At 40.5% G+C, this 16206-nt stretch overlaps 1 protein-coding gene across 1 annotated transcript; it reads left to right on the top strand.

Annotated features, from left to right (window-relative positions):
• The first annotated feature begins 4713 nt into the window (after nucleotides 1-4713).
• LOC101769286 lies at nucleotides 4714-5184 on the top strand. The gene has a single exon (XM_004977646.1). It carries the CDS (start codon nucleotides 4714-4716, stop codon nucleotides 5182-5184), a length of 471 nt encoding a protein of 156 aa, XP_004977703.1.
• Nucleotides 5185-16206: the final 11022 nt, after the last annotated feature.

Genomic DNA, 16206 nt, shown 5'->3' with positions numbered 1-16206 from the left:
GATTTTTTTTCATGGTTGTTCTATGTATGATTTCATGTACAAAGTAGTTGAGATCGATGGCAGGCAACGAGGCCAGAAGGTATCTAATAGAGCGGATTATTGCTGGTGATAGTAGTTCCAACCTTCCCACAGCGTACACTGATGAAGAGGGTAGTCAGGCAGGCATGTTTCTCAACCTGTCTGCCGAAGGCAATGAAAAGCCCGAGCCCTAGCAAAATGTTACCGTGGCACAAGGTTCCGACGAGGTATAGATCATATTTTAACCCTGTCTATATGTAATATATGATGTTATTCATTATTACTATGTACTAATTAGTTAATGAATCTTGAATTGTTAGCCCTCTGGATCGACGAACCGTCATCCGAAGCCCCGAGGTCCTTCCAAGGTGAAGACTGGAACAAAAAAGGCTATCATCACGGAAGTCACAGAAGAGGGCAGGCCGGTTGCTCCCCAAAAAGTGGCAACATAGTACATGAGTTAGATCGGGGCAATCGTAAGGGAGAATGTGCCCATCAGCATAAGGGAATGGAAGAGCAAAATGACTAATCCATACGCGCTCCTGGAACTAGAAAAGAATATGCTGTGGGAAGAAGTTAAGAAACATTTCACATTTCCCGACAGATATATTGAAAATATTGTGAAAGCATGGACACTGAAGAAGATGGCTACACAATTCCAAACATTCAAGAAGATGTTGGATACCACCTACATTAAGAAGGACCGAACTCCAGATTTTACTATGTATCCACAATGTAAGGACCACTTGGAGGCATTTGTACAATACAAGAACATCGAAGACAGTAAGAACAAGGTTGCCCAGAACACAGGCAATGTTAGGGGGAAGGAGTACCATCATAATTTAGGGCGAGGTGGTTACGCCAAAGTAATTCCCAAATGGAATCAGATGGACAAAGACCTGATTGAGCGGGGTATCGTACTAGGAACAATTGATTGGCCCGAACGATTGAAAAATTGGTATTACGCTGATGGAGGAGAGATAAACCTAGATGATGGGACGCTGGTCTTCGATGACCTATTACGTGAAGTGGCCACAAACCTTGACAAGATTATTAAAGATGTTAAGGATGAGACGTTGATAGTGTGCCGAGAGAATGATGAGCTCACAATGGCCCTCGGGAATCCCAAACACCCAAGACGTACCCGAGGGTTCGGGCTTGTTGCGTGGAAGTTCGCATTCCGAGGCGACTTGGACAAGTACACAAGCTAGAACCGAAGAAAGGAGCAAGAGGATGAGAGGTGGCGGCGCACGCTAGAATCCAAACCGCAATCTGTAGAAGTAAGAAAGGAGGAGAGATGCAGTAGACGAATGGCCGACGCAGTTGGCAGCCCTTCTCAACATCTTGGGAGCAGTTGTGCATCCACAGGGCCCCCTGAGCCACATACGCCAGGATTACCCGTGGAATAGCAACTATTCCCTGTGGATGCCATCACGCAACGCACCACATGTGAGCTGCATACACCAATCGGCAACCTCAGCATTAAGGTACGTATATATACATAATATTTATGCACCGGAGCCTCAGGAGTGCTTTGGCAATTTGAAGTTTAAGAACTTCATTTCTTTTATTTATCCAGGTGGCATACGGGAGTGCATTGGCAATCCTGCAAAATCATACATGCCATGGCATGGAGCTTCCACCTGGCTATGACAGTGTTGGCGTAGACAGAATCCCTGATAGCCAATTTGAAGGCCTAGAGCTCGACTTCCCAGCAGGCGACGGGTCAACAACACTAGGAGAAGTCGTTCAATGGGTCATTCTATGGCGCAAACGCTACATCATCATCCCCAGCGTGGAGGCACCTCCTCAGAGCTCAAGACCACTCTTCACAAATCCACAGCAGCGACCATCTCCTCAAACATCCAGACCATCATCTCCACTGCAGCCTGCTCCATGATCAAGGTCTCCATCTCCACCACATCCTGGTGGTTGGAGCGACGACGACAACAACAACACCCCTCCACGATCACCTTCGCCGGGACTAAGAGCACCATTTAAGAAGTGGCGACTACCGCCTCCCAAGCCAAGACAGCGTAAGAAGAAAACAAATGAGCTTGAGGTGACTCTTGAGTAATGGTGGGAGGCAATGACTCATGAGGAACACTGGACCGAAATCCATGTGCAAGCTAGTGAGTGGTTGAGGGAACAGAGGGAATTAAGAAAAGCAAGGGAGATGGAGCCACCGCCAGTAGATTGAAGAGAATTATATAAATTCATCAAGACGTAAGAACAAGACAAGAAGAGTCAACCACTACCATCGAACTATGAACGGGCATTAGTAAAGGTTGATGAGAAGAAAAAAAGGAAAAAAAGTCGAGCTGCCAGCTGCACCACCAAGTGAACCGAAATGGACCTTTGAGCTAGGCAAGCCTATGGTTAGCCCTGATTCGCTAAAGAAGCTATCAACGAAGATGTACGAATTCCATTAATGGTACATGAAGTTGTCTGCCGATGAGAGGGAGATGTTGGGCCTGAAGATAAAACCGATAGATTTTCACGGTGAAGGCGAGGCAGTCCTGTGGCTACGATTCAAGGATATATACGAAGTGTACCATCATGGTGCCCTAGACATCTCTCTGATGAGCGTCTGGACTCTGTAAGTGTCCGTTTATATGTACATGTAAATATTGGCTCATATCATTTTTTTTGTATGCGTCGTCGTACTAATTAACTTCATCTTCCATTTTATGTAGGATGCGAATTAGGATGTGCCGACATGAAGCGTACCTCCATATTGGGTTCATGGATCCATCCATAGTGAACCAAGCCCAGATACGAGATTTTCCAGATAAAACGTTGCTAGCAGTATACAATTCTTTAGACAGACAAAAATTAAAGGATCACATACTACTTCCATACAACTTCAAGTAAGTGTGTGTATACCGTGTATATTTATTTTCTTTTTCCTTACCTGATTAATGTTAGTTACCTCTAATATATATGAACATTTACGTACGCAGCTCCCACTAGATCCTCATTATTATTAACATTGATCGAAGTCATGTCATTGTCTTCGATTCGTTGAGGAGAGATCTGAAGGTGTACCAAGACGTGCAACACACGCTAGACAAGTAATAATTCTGGACCTCTATCTCTATACAAAATTTTGTTTCCTAAATTTTCACCTAACACTATATCATTCATTATTTTAATCCGCAAAGCATGGAGAGAATTCATCAGGGCAGTCAAATCAGGTCAATTCATAGAAAAACTTACATGGAGAACAGACTTCCCGGTACGTATGAAGTCTGCACATTTTGTACATTCTATAGCATGAATATTTAATAACTTAATGATTTTTCCCCACAACAATGCTTAAGACAGGAACCTGAGAATGATAATCTATGTGGCTACTATGTCTGTGAGCACATGCACAATTTATTGGGACCCAAGACCAGCAAGGTCACGGAGCACAAATTTAAAGTATGTAAAATAAATCTATTAATAGTTATTTATTTTCTACAATTGTTCGTGTAAAATTCACATATATGTATCCAAATTACAGATGTGGAATATTCAATTTGGACTCTTAAAGAAGGAAAGAGTAGCAACAATATGTGAAGGTCTCATTGGATTCCTGGTGGACGAGGTGGTAAATTCAGAACGAGATTTTTATTATGATGGACGAAAATTAGACGCTCCCAGCACCTTGATGGGAAGATCATTGCAGATATATATAGTTTGATTTAGTTTGTATATATATGTAATACGTAACTAATTAGATTTGTATATATATAGTACGCTAAGAATTGTATAGTATTTGTATAAATACTTGTTTGATTCATTTAAATAATTATTTGATTCTTTTAAATAACAGTTTAATTGATTTCAATATAAAAAAAGTTATGCATGGTGCTGTGAAATATGCACGAAATTATAGGCGCCATGCAGATACCTGCATGGTGCTGCACGCACTTTAGTCCCGGTTTCTTTTACAAACCGTGATTAAAGAGGCGACCTTTAGTCCTAGTAGGGATCTGTCCACCACCTAGCGTGGCAGCCCTGTTAGTCCCGGTTGGTTTTACAAACTGAGATTAAAGAATGGTGTTATATCCCGGTTGAAGGACCCGTGATAAAAGACACCCTTTTATCTTGATGGATTAATCCCGGATACATTTTCGGAAGATATGCATTCTACGAACTGGTACTAATACCGAGTTATCTAGTAATGCGAAGATGCATGGCCTCGCTTGTATTGTATATACAGCCGACTAGTCACCAAGCAGCTAGCCATTCCAGAGAGAATCAAATTTTAATTGCATTTGTTTCGGCCGTATTAATATTCCACTCCGGATGCGCAAAAGCCATCCTTTCATGCGAATAAGAGAATCAATGCACCAGAATAAATCCAAATATGTGGTATTTAATTTGGACTTAATTTTTCCGAATCAACATTTCATCAATGCATTTCGCAAAACTTGGAACGTGTGAAACATTTCATCAACGCATTTCGCTTTATGATTCATAATCACTGTATACTAAAATGGTTCCTGCAAAACGCTCTGGCGCCTGACCATGAAGGCGAACGTCTTTAGAGCAAATATTAATTACGTACAAATAAATGTCACTAAAATCAGATTCTTCAGGGGTATGCACTCCTATATATACTCGACTCCAGTGCCTCTCCCGTCATTACCCCAGCGCCCAAACACACTTGTGGTAACTGTTTACTACTATCCAAGAGGAAGCACCATGGCCAAGCAGCATCTCCTCCTCGTCGTCCTCGTGGCTTCCATCCTGCACGCTACTGCTTCCTCCCTAGAAACCACTTCTTCAGCCAGTAACTCGACAGTTGCGGCGGCGGCCTCGACAGTGTACGACGTCCTGGAGCAGAACAACTTGCCACGGGGCCTCCTCCCACAAGGCGTCCAGTCGTACGTGCTCCACGACGGCGGCGCCCTAGAGGTTACCCTCCCCGGCGAGTGCAACTTCTTCGTCTCCGTCGCCGGCAAGCGGTTCCATTTTCGGTACGGCAGTAGTGTAGCCGGGGTCATCCAGTCCGGATCCATCAGCCGTGTGTCCGGCGTGAGGGTGCAGGCCGGATTCGCGTGGCTGGGGTTCAACCAGGTCCAACGCGCCGGGGATCAGCTCAACATCCAGCTTGAGAAGTCCACGCAGTCGTTCCCGGTTAGCGCCTTTGCGCAGAGCCCACGCTGCAGCTGAGAGAGGCTCGGATGATGGATCGGCAGCAGGAAGAGCCCAAGATTGGTGTTGTGTATATGCACAGCCTTTTGATTCGTGGCCCATACGTGCTGGTGAATATATTTTGAGTGAATAATACTTCGATTTTGTGCTACATTGTGGCTTAATGCTTTAATGATGGATTAACATATTTTTTGTTGTCCACTGATTATTACACTTGCTCAAGTCCTCCAAGCTCTCTACAGTACTTCTTGAAAAATACTCGCTGCCCTATCTCTACCTTTCATCTTCTACATATCGTTCCCAACAGATGCTTATTAGTAGTGTTAATTGTGAAAAATACATTGTTGCCAAATAGGAATAAGAGTAATTGGGACGGTTTACGTACATTATCGATAAATAAAAAATATCGGTGGTTAGTGATAAACGGAAATATCGGATATAACGGGATGCTATCAACGATAGATAAATTGTTTCGAACAAAATTTATTAAAACAAACCCTCAATTTATGCAGAAATAAATATAGATTCTCTACAAAGTAATCAGACTGAGAGTCGGGTTATACCCCATCAACGCCTCCCCTCTTGCCCTTTTGATAAGATTACCCCAAACTAGAGTCTCTAGAGTCTCTAACTAATTAGCCAAGACCAGATCCATATAGTCCTTGTGGTTGCACGATTTTCAAGGATGGTGGCTACATGTTCCAATTAATACGTGGTATTCTTGTAAAATAAGCATAGATACAAGGATGGTCAGGAACACTTGTCTTTCTCCAAAGAAAAGTTAATCTTACCGCTCTTCAGCTCTTGCTTTCTTACAGCTCTTCATCTTCAAATCTTTCAAACAGCGATCCTTCTACTCGAAACAATCACCAGCACAAACATACAAGCAAACAATCAAGTACAACTAAGAGCAATACACCAAATCAAACGAAAGCTTTAAAGGAACGTAATAAAGGATAAGACTCGATGCGAACACCAGGAACAAAGATTGAAAAGGTAAAGCTATCGAGAGATTTGAATTATAAAAGAAAGGGAAAAGCCTACATGCTTCATATATTTTAATAAAGAAAATAATGTAAAGATATTTTAGAGAAACATCCTTATTAAGTTATATTTATATATGAAAATACGGTGTAGAACTTACTCAAATTTTATTTATAAACATTGAAGTACTATTTATGCAAATTAAACATTTAATTTGAAAATTAAGTATATGTAAACATTTAAGCGCATAGCTTTATGATTCTTGTTTAACAAACCAAATATAATTCAAAAACACATTTGTAATTACATTTGTGAAATTAACATTTAATTATGAAAACTCAAGATATAACTTATGTAGCTTTTATTCATAAAACAAATTGAATAAGCATTAATTGAACAAAGATTAATTTATAAAAGCTCAGGTATATCTATAATTAAATTTTAATTGGAAGAGTTATTTAAATAAACATTTACAAAATTTACATAAGTTATGAAAACGTGGGGTTGAACTATAATTAGATTTTAATTAGAAAAGCAAGTATATAAGTACTTAATCATATTAATATCTTGAACAAATTACAAAATAGAGAATATGATCAACATCGCTTCTAATGCGTAATTTAAGATGGAAGTCGCGTAGCGGGGCTGGAGGACAAGGGCGGCATAAGATGGCACGACACGACAAGCAGCGGGAGGCAGGGGCAAGGGTAGGGGCAGCTGGCAACGGCTCGAACGAGAAGACTGGGGCTCCAGGTGGTGGGGCCACTGGGGGCTGTAGGTGACGACATGGGCCCTAGCGGGCAGACACCGATGGCGGCACAGGCGTAGGGAGTGGAGTGACGGAGAAAAGAAGGGGAAAGAGTCGGATAGAATGGATAAGAAAGAGAGGATGGGAAATAAACAGATAGAAAAAAGATGGGAAGGGAAACTAAAAAGAAGAGACAAAAAACGAGAAGGGTATTATGGTCATTTCATATTTTATCCATTTAAACAATCAGGAGAAGCCATTTTACCGAACGTCTTACAAACTAGATAAGCTAGTGCGAAAAAAACTACTCCACCAAAGAATCCACAGCTGGAACCATTTCACCCAAAAGTACAGCCCTGCCAAACTAACCCATAGCATGGTGGTGACCAGCTAGCCATGTTTCATTATTATTACCGAATTAATATTCCATAAAAAATCAGGTTTTGTTTCACCAACCACACATGCATGCAAATTAAATAAAGGAATCATGTTAGATTACTTGTTTTTTAGCCTCACATTCTTCAGGAGACGTGCTAGAAAAAACATAGTAACTTTCTTAGAAAATTCGAAAAAATCTGGCCATCAGGCAGTATACTTTAATCAACAGTAATAATAACAGCTATAAACAGAGCATAGCTTAGTTACCTAGATTAGGTGTGAAACGTGGCATCTGGTTTGAGTTGTGAGCTTGACATGAGCACTCGCACATATTTTAGGTTTCATTTTAGGGAAGAATGGTGATTCTCAGCTATAGAACATGTTTGTCCATAGCGAGGCGTTGGTTTTGGCTTCATCACTCTCAAAATCTCCTGATTCCCACTATAGAAGGTATAGTGCTTATAGAGGCAAAAGTGTGTCCCGGCATTTGTCCATGTAATGTGTGTGCTGTGCGGTAACAGATTTTTTATTATAAGGGGCTGTTTGTTTGATTGAGCCTTTCGGCGCTTTTGGTCCTTTGGCTATTGGGACCTCTAAAAGCCCAGTGGCTCCAAAACGTATAAGCCAAAATCTTCCTATCATGAGCTTTTCAGCTTCCAACTTTTAGAGGTGTTTGGTTTTGGACATCCCAAAAGTTAGCAGTTGAAAAGCTCCCAGAAAATCAAAAAACAGGGTCTAAATCTTATTAAGAACTATATTCGAGTATAAAGTTTATCTCCATCCTTCAACATTATACAATTTTCTTATGGGACGAACCTAGGACACAGCTCAACGAGGATGAACTCTTCTTCCTCCTTTTTCCCCACCACTTCTCTCTTCTCTTCTTCTTCTCCCCTCGTCTTTCTCATCCCCTAGCTCTGCTCCAACGAGGATGCACCCTGTAGGGGGGTAGAAGGCCCCCAACCCCTGGATCCGCCACTGGTTTTCTTTTAATGTAAGCCACCTAGAAGACACCGACCAAAAATATTTCACATCGCCAACCACGGTACGTACTGCACTATTAGCTTCATTTTAATTCCTAACCTTCGATTCGATCTCCAGTTCAATTAAAACTTACTTGAGAAGGTTTATTGAAATTAAACGAAGCTAAGAAGAACGAAATCACCAACTAAACATGGTTTCAATTATTTGATTGTCTGTTATCAAATTGGCACATTTTTTTATAAACTTCTTTAGCAAGTTATATTTATATATGAAAGTACAATGTAGAACTTACTCAAATTTTATTTATAAACATTGAAGTACAATTTATGCAAATTAGACATTTAATTTGAAAATTAAGTATATGTAAACATTTAAGCGCATAGCTTTATGATTCTCGTTTAACAAACCAAATATTATTCAAAAACACATTTGTGTTTACATTTGTGAAATTAACATTTAATTATGAAAACTCAAGATATAACTTATGTAGCTTTTATTTATAAAACAAATTGAATAAGCATTAATTGAACTAAGATTAATTTATAAAAGCTGAGGTATATCTATAATTAACTTTTAATTGGAAGAGTTATTTAAATAAACATTTACCAAATTTACATAAGTTATGAAAATGCGGGGTTGAACTATAATTAGATTTTAATTAGAAAAGCAAGTATATAAGTACTTAATCATATTAATATCTTGAACAAATTACAAAATAGAGAATATGATCAACATCGCTTCTAATGCGTAATTTAAGTTGATATGAATCTAATGCAACAAGATGGAGAACAAAAATGTGAAATGCTCATCAGAACGGGGAAGGATATGGACGAGAGGTAATAAGGTGGATTGACATGAAATTAATTAAAATTATTAATTGTTTATTTTGACATTCTTATAGTTTTCATGGAGAGGACTACGGGAGCAAAACTTTATTTGTAATACTGGTCAACGACAATAGTGGTGTATAGATAGCGTGTTTGGTTCGTGGATGCTACCATCCAAAATCATCGGATCCAAAAACCGCTCCTCATGGAGTTGTTTGGTAGCATTGTCCATTGTAAGTATGTTTCACACAGTGATGCCAAAAACACTCTGACGACTTATGGGTGGTGATGAGTTGTGTTTACATAGCCCCCTTTGCATTGCTGCGGGAGGTGCTTCTCCACCAACTCCACCCAAAGCACTACCAAACAGCAGGAGGGTGGACGGCTTCGGCGGATAAGCCTCCCAAAGCCCACTAAGAGGAGCCCATGTGCAGAGCCGGAGCCCAAAAATGTTGGTCCCCACAACCCCTGGAGGGACCTACAGGTGGAGCAAAGTAAGAGAGGCGGAGATGGAAGTGAGAACGGATGACGGCGGTAGGCTAACCAAGAGTACCGGTGGCAGTCGCGTAGCGGGGCTGGAGGACAAGGGCGGCATAAGATGGCACGACACGGCAAGCAGCGGGAGGCAGGGGCAAGGGTACGGGCAGCTGGCAACGGCCCGAACAAGAAGACCAGGGTTGCAGGAGGTGGGGGCCACTGGGGGCGGTGGGTGACGACATGGGCCCTAGCGGGCAGACACCGATGGCGGCACGGGCGTAGGGAGTGGAGTGACGGAGAAAAGAAGGGGAAAGAGTCGAAGATGCATGGCCCCTTTAGATACCACCCCTTACTAGAAAATTGACTTTAGATACCACCCCTTTAGTCTCGGTTTAATTTTGGCTCAGGAGAAAAGGGGTGCACCACGGTAGGCTAAAATGGGGCACACCTTTACTCTCGGTTCCTTTTTTCCAACCGGGACTACAGGCTACCCTTTAGTCTCGATTAAAATGGCTAGTTTTCGGGAACCTACGGCGCCACCATTTACCCCCAGTTGGAGTCACCAACCGGGACCAAAGATCCAATCTTTTGTCCCGGTTGAAGTTACCAACCGGGATAACCGTTTTACTCTCGGTTGGTAATTCAAACCGGGACAAAAGGTTGGAGCTTTTGTTCCGGTTGGATAAACACCAACCGGGACAAAAGCTCTAATCTTTTGTCTCAGTTGGATTTACCAACCGGGATAAAAAGGGACCACTCCTCTAGCCCGAGCCACTCCACTCCACAAAGATAGAGAAGCTCATCCTCTCCATGGCGCCGAAGCAAGTCTAGGGGAGGTGCTGCTGAATTTTTTTTCCTCATTTCTGTGGGGATTTCACTCATACAAAGTGTTGTGAAGGTTACCTACTTCATGCTCCGTTCATTTATTGTTATTCAACTTTGTTTTATACTTTAGAGAGGGAGAAAAATGAGTTTGTTTGTTGTTAAGCATGTAGAGGATTTGTATTTATATATATTTTTGAGCTACAATGCGATGGATATGTATAAATTAGCCATATAAATTGTAGGTGTAATTTCATATTTAGTACTTTTCACATAGAGGTATGGAATTAGCCATTTTTAGAATAAGTAAATTATGTGGGAAATATTAAATTTTTTAATAGTTTAGTTATTTGTAAAGTAAATATGAGCTAAATAATTTATGTATTTCTATGTAAACTTTCAGCAATATTTGAGTTTCGATACTGATGTTGGAAATTATCAAGAAGATTCTTCCCGAGAATAATGAATTGCCATCCACAACATATGAAGCTAAACAGATTGTTTGCCCTCTGGGATTAATGATAGATGATAGTGATGCAGTAAAATAATTATTTAAGAAGGTACTATAACTAGTGTAGAATTAATGAGTCATTCAAACCTATTGTAAATATAATTGCTAATTAAATATATTTTTGCATGTCTAAATTATGTAAATTTTTCATTTTTGCTTCATGAAATTCAGCGAAACCCGGCGAGATCCGATGCCTACAACTTCCACCTGTCGAGAATAAATTTCCAAATAGAAGCAAAAAGAAATAGTATAGCATTTATGACTAGTTAAAACTTATTGTAAACAAACTTGCTAATTTAATATATTTTTGCATGTTTGAAATATGTAAATTTCTTATATTTCGCTTCCTGAAATCCAGTGAAAACATAAATAGAATAAATTTCCAAATAGAAGCAAAAAGAAATAGTACAAAATTTATGACTAGTTAAAACTTATTGTAAACAAACTTGCTAATTTAGTATATTTTTGCATGTTTGAAATATGTAAATATCTTATTTTTTGCTTCCTAAAATCTAGTGAAAACATAAATCGAATAAATTTCCAAGAACCAGTCGGGAGATGAAAACAGAAGAAGGCTCACATTTATCCCGATTATAAAGTAGAACCGGGATAAAAGGGACTTTTCGATTTCCGCCTGGAAAGACCCATTTATCCCGGTTGATCATAAACCGAAATAAAAGGGGGGCCTTTTATCGCGGCCGATCATAAACTAAGATAAAAGGCCCCCCTTTTATCTCCATTTCTGTTAGAAACCAAGGTTAAATGTGCTTTAATCCCGGTTTCAGTTATAAACCGGGATAAAAAAGGGGGTCCTGTATAAAAGTTGAAATTTAGTACATTTTGTATATTACATTTTGTATGTTACATTTTTTATATTACATTTTGCATAGTACATTTTGTATATTACATTTTGTATGTTACATTTTTTATATTACATTTTGCATAGTACATTTTGTATATTACATTTTGTATATTATATTTTGTATAGTACATTTTGCATGTTACATTTTTTATATTACATTTTGAATAGTATATTTTGTATATTTCAAAAAAATTTGTTGAATTGAATTTTTTTGATGGTTGTTCTATATATGATTTCATGTACAAAGTAGTTGAGATCGATGGCAGGCGATGAGGCCAGAAGGTATCTAATGGAGCAGATTATTGCTGGTGATAGTAGTACCAACCTTCCCACAGCGTACACTGATGAAGAGGGTAGTCAAGTAGACATGTTTCCCAACTTGTCTGCCGAAGGCAATGAAAAGCCTGAGCCCTAGCAAAAAGTTACCGTGGCACAAGGTTCCGACGAGGTATAGATCATATTTTAACCCTGTCTATATATAATATATGATGTTATTCATTATTACTATGTACTAATTAATTAATGAATCTCGAACTGTTAGCCCTCTGGATCGACGAACCGTCGTCTGAAGCCCCAAGGTCCTTCCAAGGTGAAGACGGGAACAAAAAAGGCTATCATCACAGAAGTCACATAAGAGGGCAGGCCGGTTGCTACCCAAAAAGTGGCAACACAGTACATGAGTTAGGTCGGGGCAATCGTAAGGGAGAACGTGCCCATCAGCATAAGGGAATGGCACTAATCCATACGCGCTCCTGGAACTAGAAAAGAATATGCTGTGGGAAAAAGTTAAGAAACATTTCATATTTCCCGACGGATATATTGAAAATGTTGTGAAAGTGTGGACACTGAAGAAGATTGCTACACAATTCTAGACATTCAAGAAGATGTTGCATACCACCTACATTAAGAAGGGCCGAACTCCAGATTTTACTGTGTATCCACAACGTAAGGACCACTGGGAGGTATTTGTACAATATAAGAACACCGAAGACAGTAAGAACAAGGTTGCCCAGAACACAGGCAATGCTAGGGGGAAGGAGTACCATCATAAGTTAGCACGAGGTGGTTACGCCAAAGCAATTCGCAAATGGAATCAGATAGAAAAAGACCTGATTGAGCGGGGTATCGTACCAGGAACAATTAATTGGCCCGAACGATTGAAAAATTGGTATTACGCTGATGGAGGTGAGATAAATCCAGATGATGGGACGCTGGTCTTCGATGACCTGTTATGTGAAGCGGCCACAAAGCTTGACAAGATTATTAAAGATGTTAAGGATGGGATGTTGACGGTGTGCCGAGAGAATGATGAGAAAACAATGGCCCTCGGGAATCCCAAACACCCAGGAAGTACCCGAGGGTTCAGGCTTGTTCCGTGGAAGTTCGCATTCCGAGGTGACTTGGACAAGTACACTAGCCAGAACCGAAGAAAGGAGCAAGAGGATGAGAGGTGGCGGCGCACGATAGAATCCAAACTGCAATCTGTAGAAGTAAGTATCCAGGAGGGAGGCAGTAGACGAATGGCCGACGCAGTTGGCAGCCCTTCTCAACACCTTGGGAGCAGCTGTGCATCCACAGGGCTCCCTGAGCCACATACGCCAGGATTACCCGTGGAATAGCAACTATTCCCTATGGATGCCATCACGCAACGCACCACATGTGAGCTGCATACACCGATCGGCAACCTTAGCATTAAGGTACGTATATATACATAATATTTATGCCCTGGAGCCTCGGCAGTGCTTTGGCAATTTGAAGTTTAAGAAGTTCATTTCTTTTATATATCCAGGTGGCATACGGGAGTGCATTGCCAATCCTGCAAAATCATACATGCCATGGCATGGAGCTTCCACCTGGCTATGCCAGTGTTAGCGTAGAGAGAATCCCTAATAGCCAATTTCAAGGCCTAGAGCTCGACTTCCCAGCAGGCGATGGGTCAACAACACTAGGAGAAGTGGTTCACAGGGTGATTCTATGGCGCAAACGCTACATCATCATCCCCAGCGTGGAGGCACCTCCTCAGAGCTCAAGACCACTCTTCGCAAATCCACAGCAGCGACCATCTCCTCAAATATCCAGACCATTATCTACACCACAACCTGCTCCACGATCAAGGTCTCCATCTCCACCACATCTTGGTGGTTGGAGCGACAACGATGACAACAACACCCCTCCACGATCACCTTCGCCGAGACTAAGAGCACCATTTAAGAAGTCGCGACTACCGCCTCCCAAGCCAAGACAGCGTAAGAAGAAAACAAAGGAGCTTGAGGTGACTCCTGAGGAACGCTGGGAGGCAATGACTCATGAGGAACGCTGGACCAAAATCCAAGTGCAAGCTAGTGAGTGGTTGAGGGAACAGAGGGAATTAAGAAAAGCAAGGGAGATGGAGCCACCACTAGTAGATCAAAGAGAATTATATAAATTCATCAAGACGCAAGAACAAGCCAAGAAGAGTCAACCACTACGATCGAAGTATGAACGGGCATTAGTAAAGGTTGATGAGAAGAAAAAAAGGAAAAAAGTCGAGCTGCCACCTGCACCGCCAAGTGAACTGAAATGGACGTTTAAGCTAGGCAAGCCTATGGTTAGCCCTGATTCGCTAAAGAAGCTATCAACAAAGATGTACGAATTCCATCAATGGTACATGAAGTTGTCTGCCGATGAGTGGGAGATGTCGGGCCTTAAGATAAAACTGATAGATTTTCACGGTGAATGCGAGGCAGTCATGTGGCTACGATTCAAGGATATATACGAAGTGTACCATCATGGTGCCCTAGACATCTCTCTGATGAGCGTCTGGACTTTGTAAGTGTCCATTTATATGTACATGTAAACATTGGCGCATATCAATTTTTTTGTGTATGCGTCGCCGTACTAATTAACTTCGTCTTCCATTTTATGTAGGATGCTAATTCGGACGTGCCGACATGAAGCATACCACCATATTGGCTTCATGGATCCATCCATAGTGAACCAAGCCGAGATACAAGATTTTCCAGACAAAACATTGCTGGCAGTAAACAGTTCTTTATACAGACAAAAATTAAAGGATCACATACTACTTCCATAGAACTTCAAGTAAGTGTGTGTATACCATCTATATTCATTTTCTTTTTCCTTACCTAATTAATGTTAGTTACCTCTAATATATATATGAACATTTACCAGATCCCGCTGGATCCTCATTATTATTAACATTGATCGAAGTCACGTCACTATCTTCGATTCGTTGAGGAGAGATCTGAAGGAGTACCAAGACGTGCAACACACACTAGACATGTAATAATTCTGGACCTCTATCTCTATACAAAATTTTATTTCTGAAATTTTCACCTAACACTATATCATTCATTATTTTAATCCGCAGAGCATGGAGAGAATTCATCAGGGCAGACAAATCAGGTCAATTCAAAGAAAAACTACATGGAGAATAGACTTCCCGGTATGTATGAAGTCTACACATTTTGTACATCCTATATCATGAATATTTAATAACTTCATTATTTTTCCCCACAATAGTTATGTGTAAAATAAAACTATTAATAGTTATTTATTTTCTGCAATTGTTCGTGTAAAATTCACATATATGTATCCAAATTACAGATGTGAAATATTCAATTGGGAGTCTTGAAGAAGGAAAGAGTAGTGGCAATATGTGAAGGTCTCATTGGATTCCTGATGGACGAGGTGGTAAATCCAGAAGGAGACTTTTATTATGATGGATGAAAATTAGACGCTCCCAGTACCTTGACGAGAAGATCATTGTATATATATATATATATAGTTTGATTTAGTTTGTATATATATGTAATACGTACACTAATTAGATTTGTGTGTATATATATATATAGTACGCTAAGAATTGTATAGTATTTGTATAAATACTTGTTTGATTCATTTAAATAATTATTTGATTGGTTTAAATAACAGTTTGATTGATTTCATTATAAAAAAAAGTTCTCAACTACTAAAGGTTAACTAAAGGGGTACGTGAGATATGCACGAAATTATAGGTACCATGCAGATACCTGCATGGTGCTGTACGCACGCATCCCGGTTTGTTTTACAAACCGTGATTAAAGAGGCGACCTTTAGTCCTGGTAGGGGTCTGTCCACCACCTAGGGTGGCAGCTCCGTTAGTTCCGGTTGGTTTTACAAACCGAGACTAAAGGATGGTCTTATATCCCGGTTGAAGGACCCATAATAAAAGAACCTCCTTTTATCTCGATGGATTAATCCCGGATGTATTTTCGGGAGATATGCAGTCTACGAACCGGTACTAATACCGAGTTCTCTTGTAGTGCGACGATGCATAGCCTCGCTTGTATTGTATGTACAGCCCACTAGTCACCAAGCAGCTAGCCATTCCAGAGAGAATCAAATTTTAACTGCATTTATTTCGGCCGTATTAATATTCCACTCCGGATGCGCAAAGGCCATCCTT

This window comes from Setaria italica, chromosome VII (assembly GCF_000263155.2).
Source record: "Setaria italica strain Yugu1 chromosome VII, Setaria_italica_v2.0, whole genome shotgun sequence".
Classification (NCBI taxonomy): Eukaryota; Viridiplantae; Streptophyta; class Magnoliopsida; order Poales; family Poaceae; genus Setaria; species Setaria italica.
This window is presented reverse-complemented; position numbering and strand designations above follow the sequence as displayed.

What these genes read in the sequence shown, in the direction of transcription:
- LOC101769286 (XM_004977646.1), top strand. Translation starts at nt 4,714, where the DNA reads ATGGCCAAGCAGCATCTCCTCCTCGTCGTCCTCGTGGCTTCCATCCTG.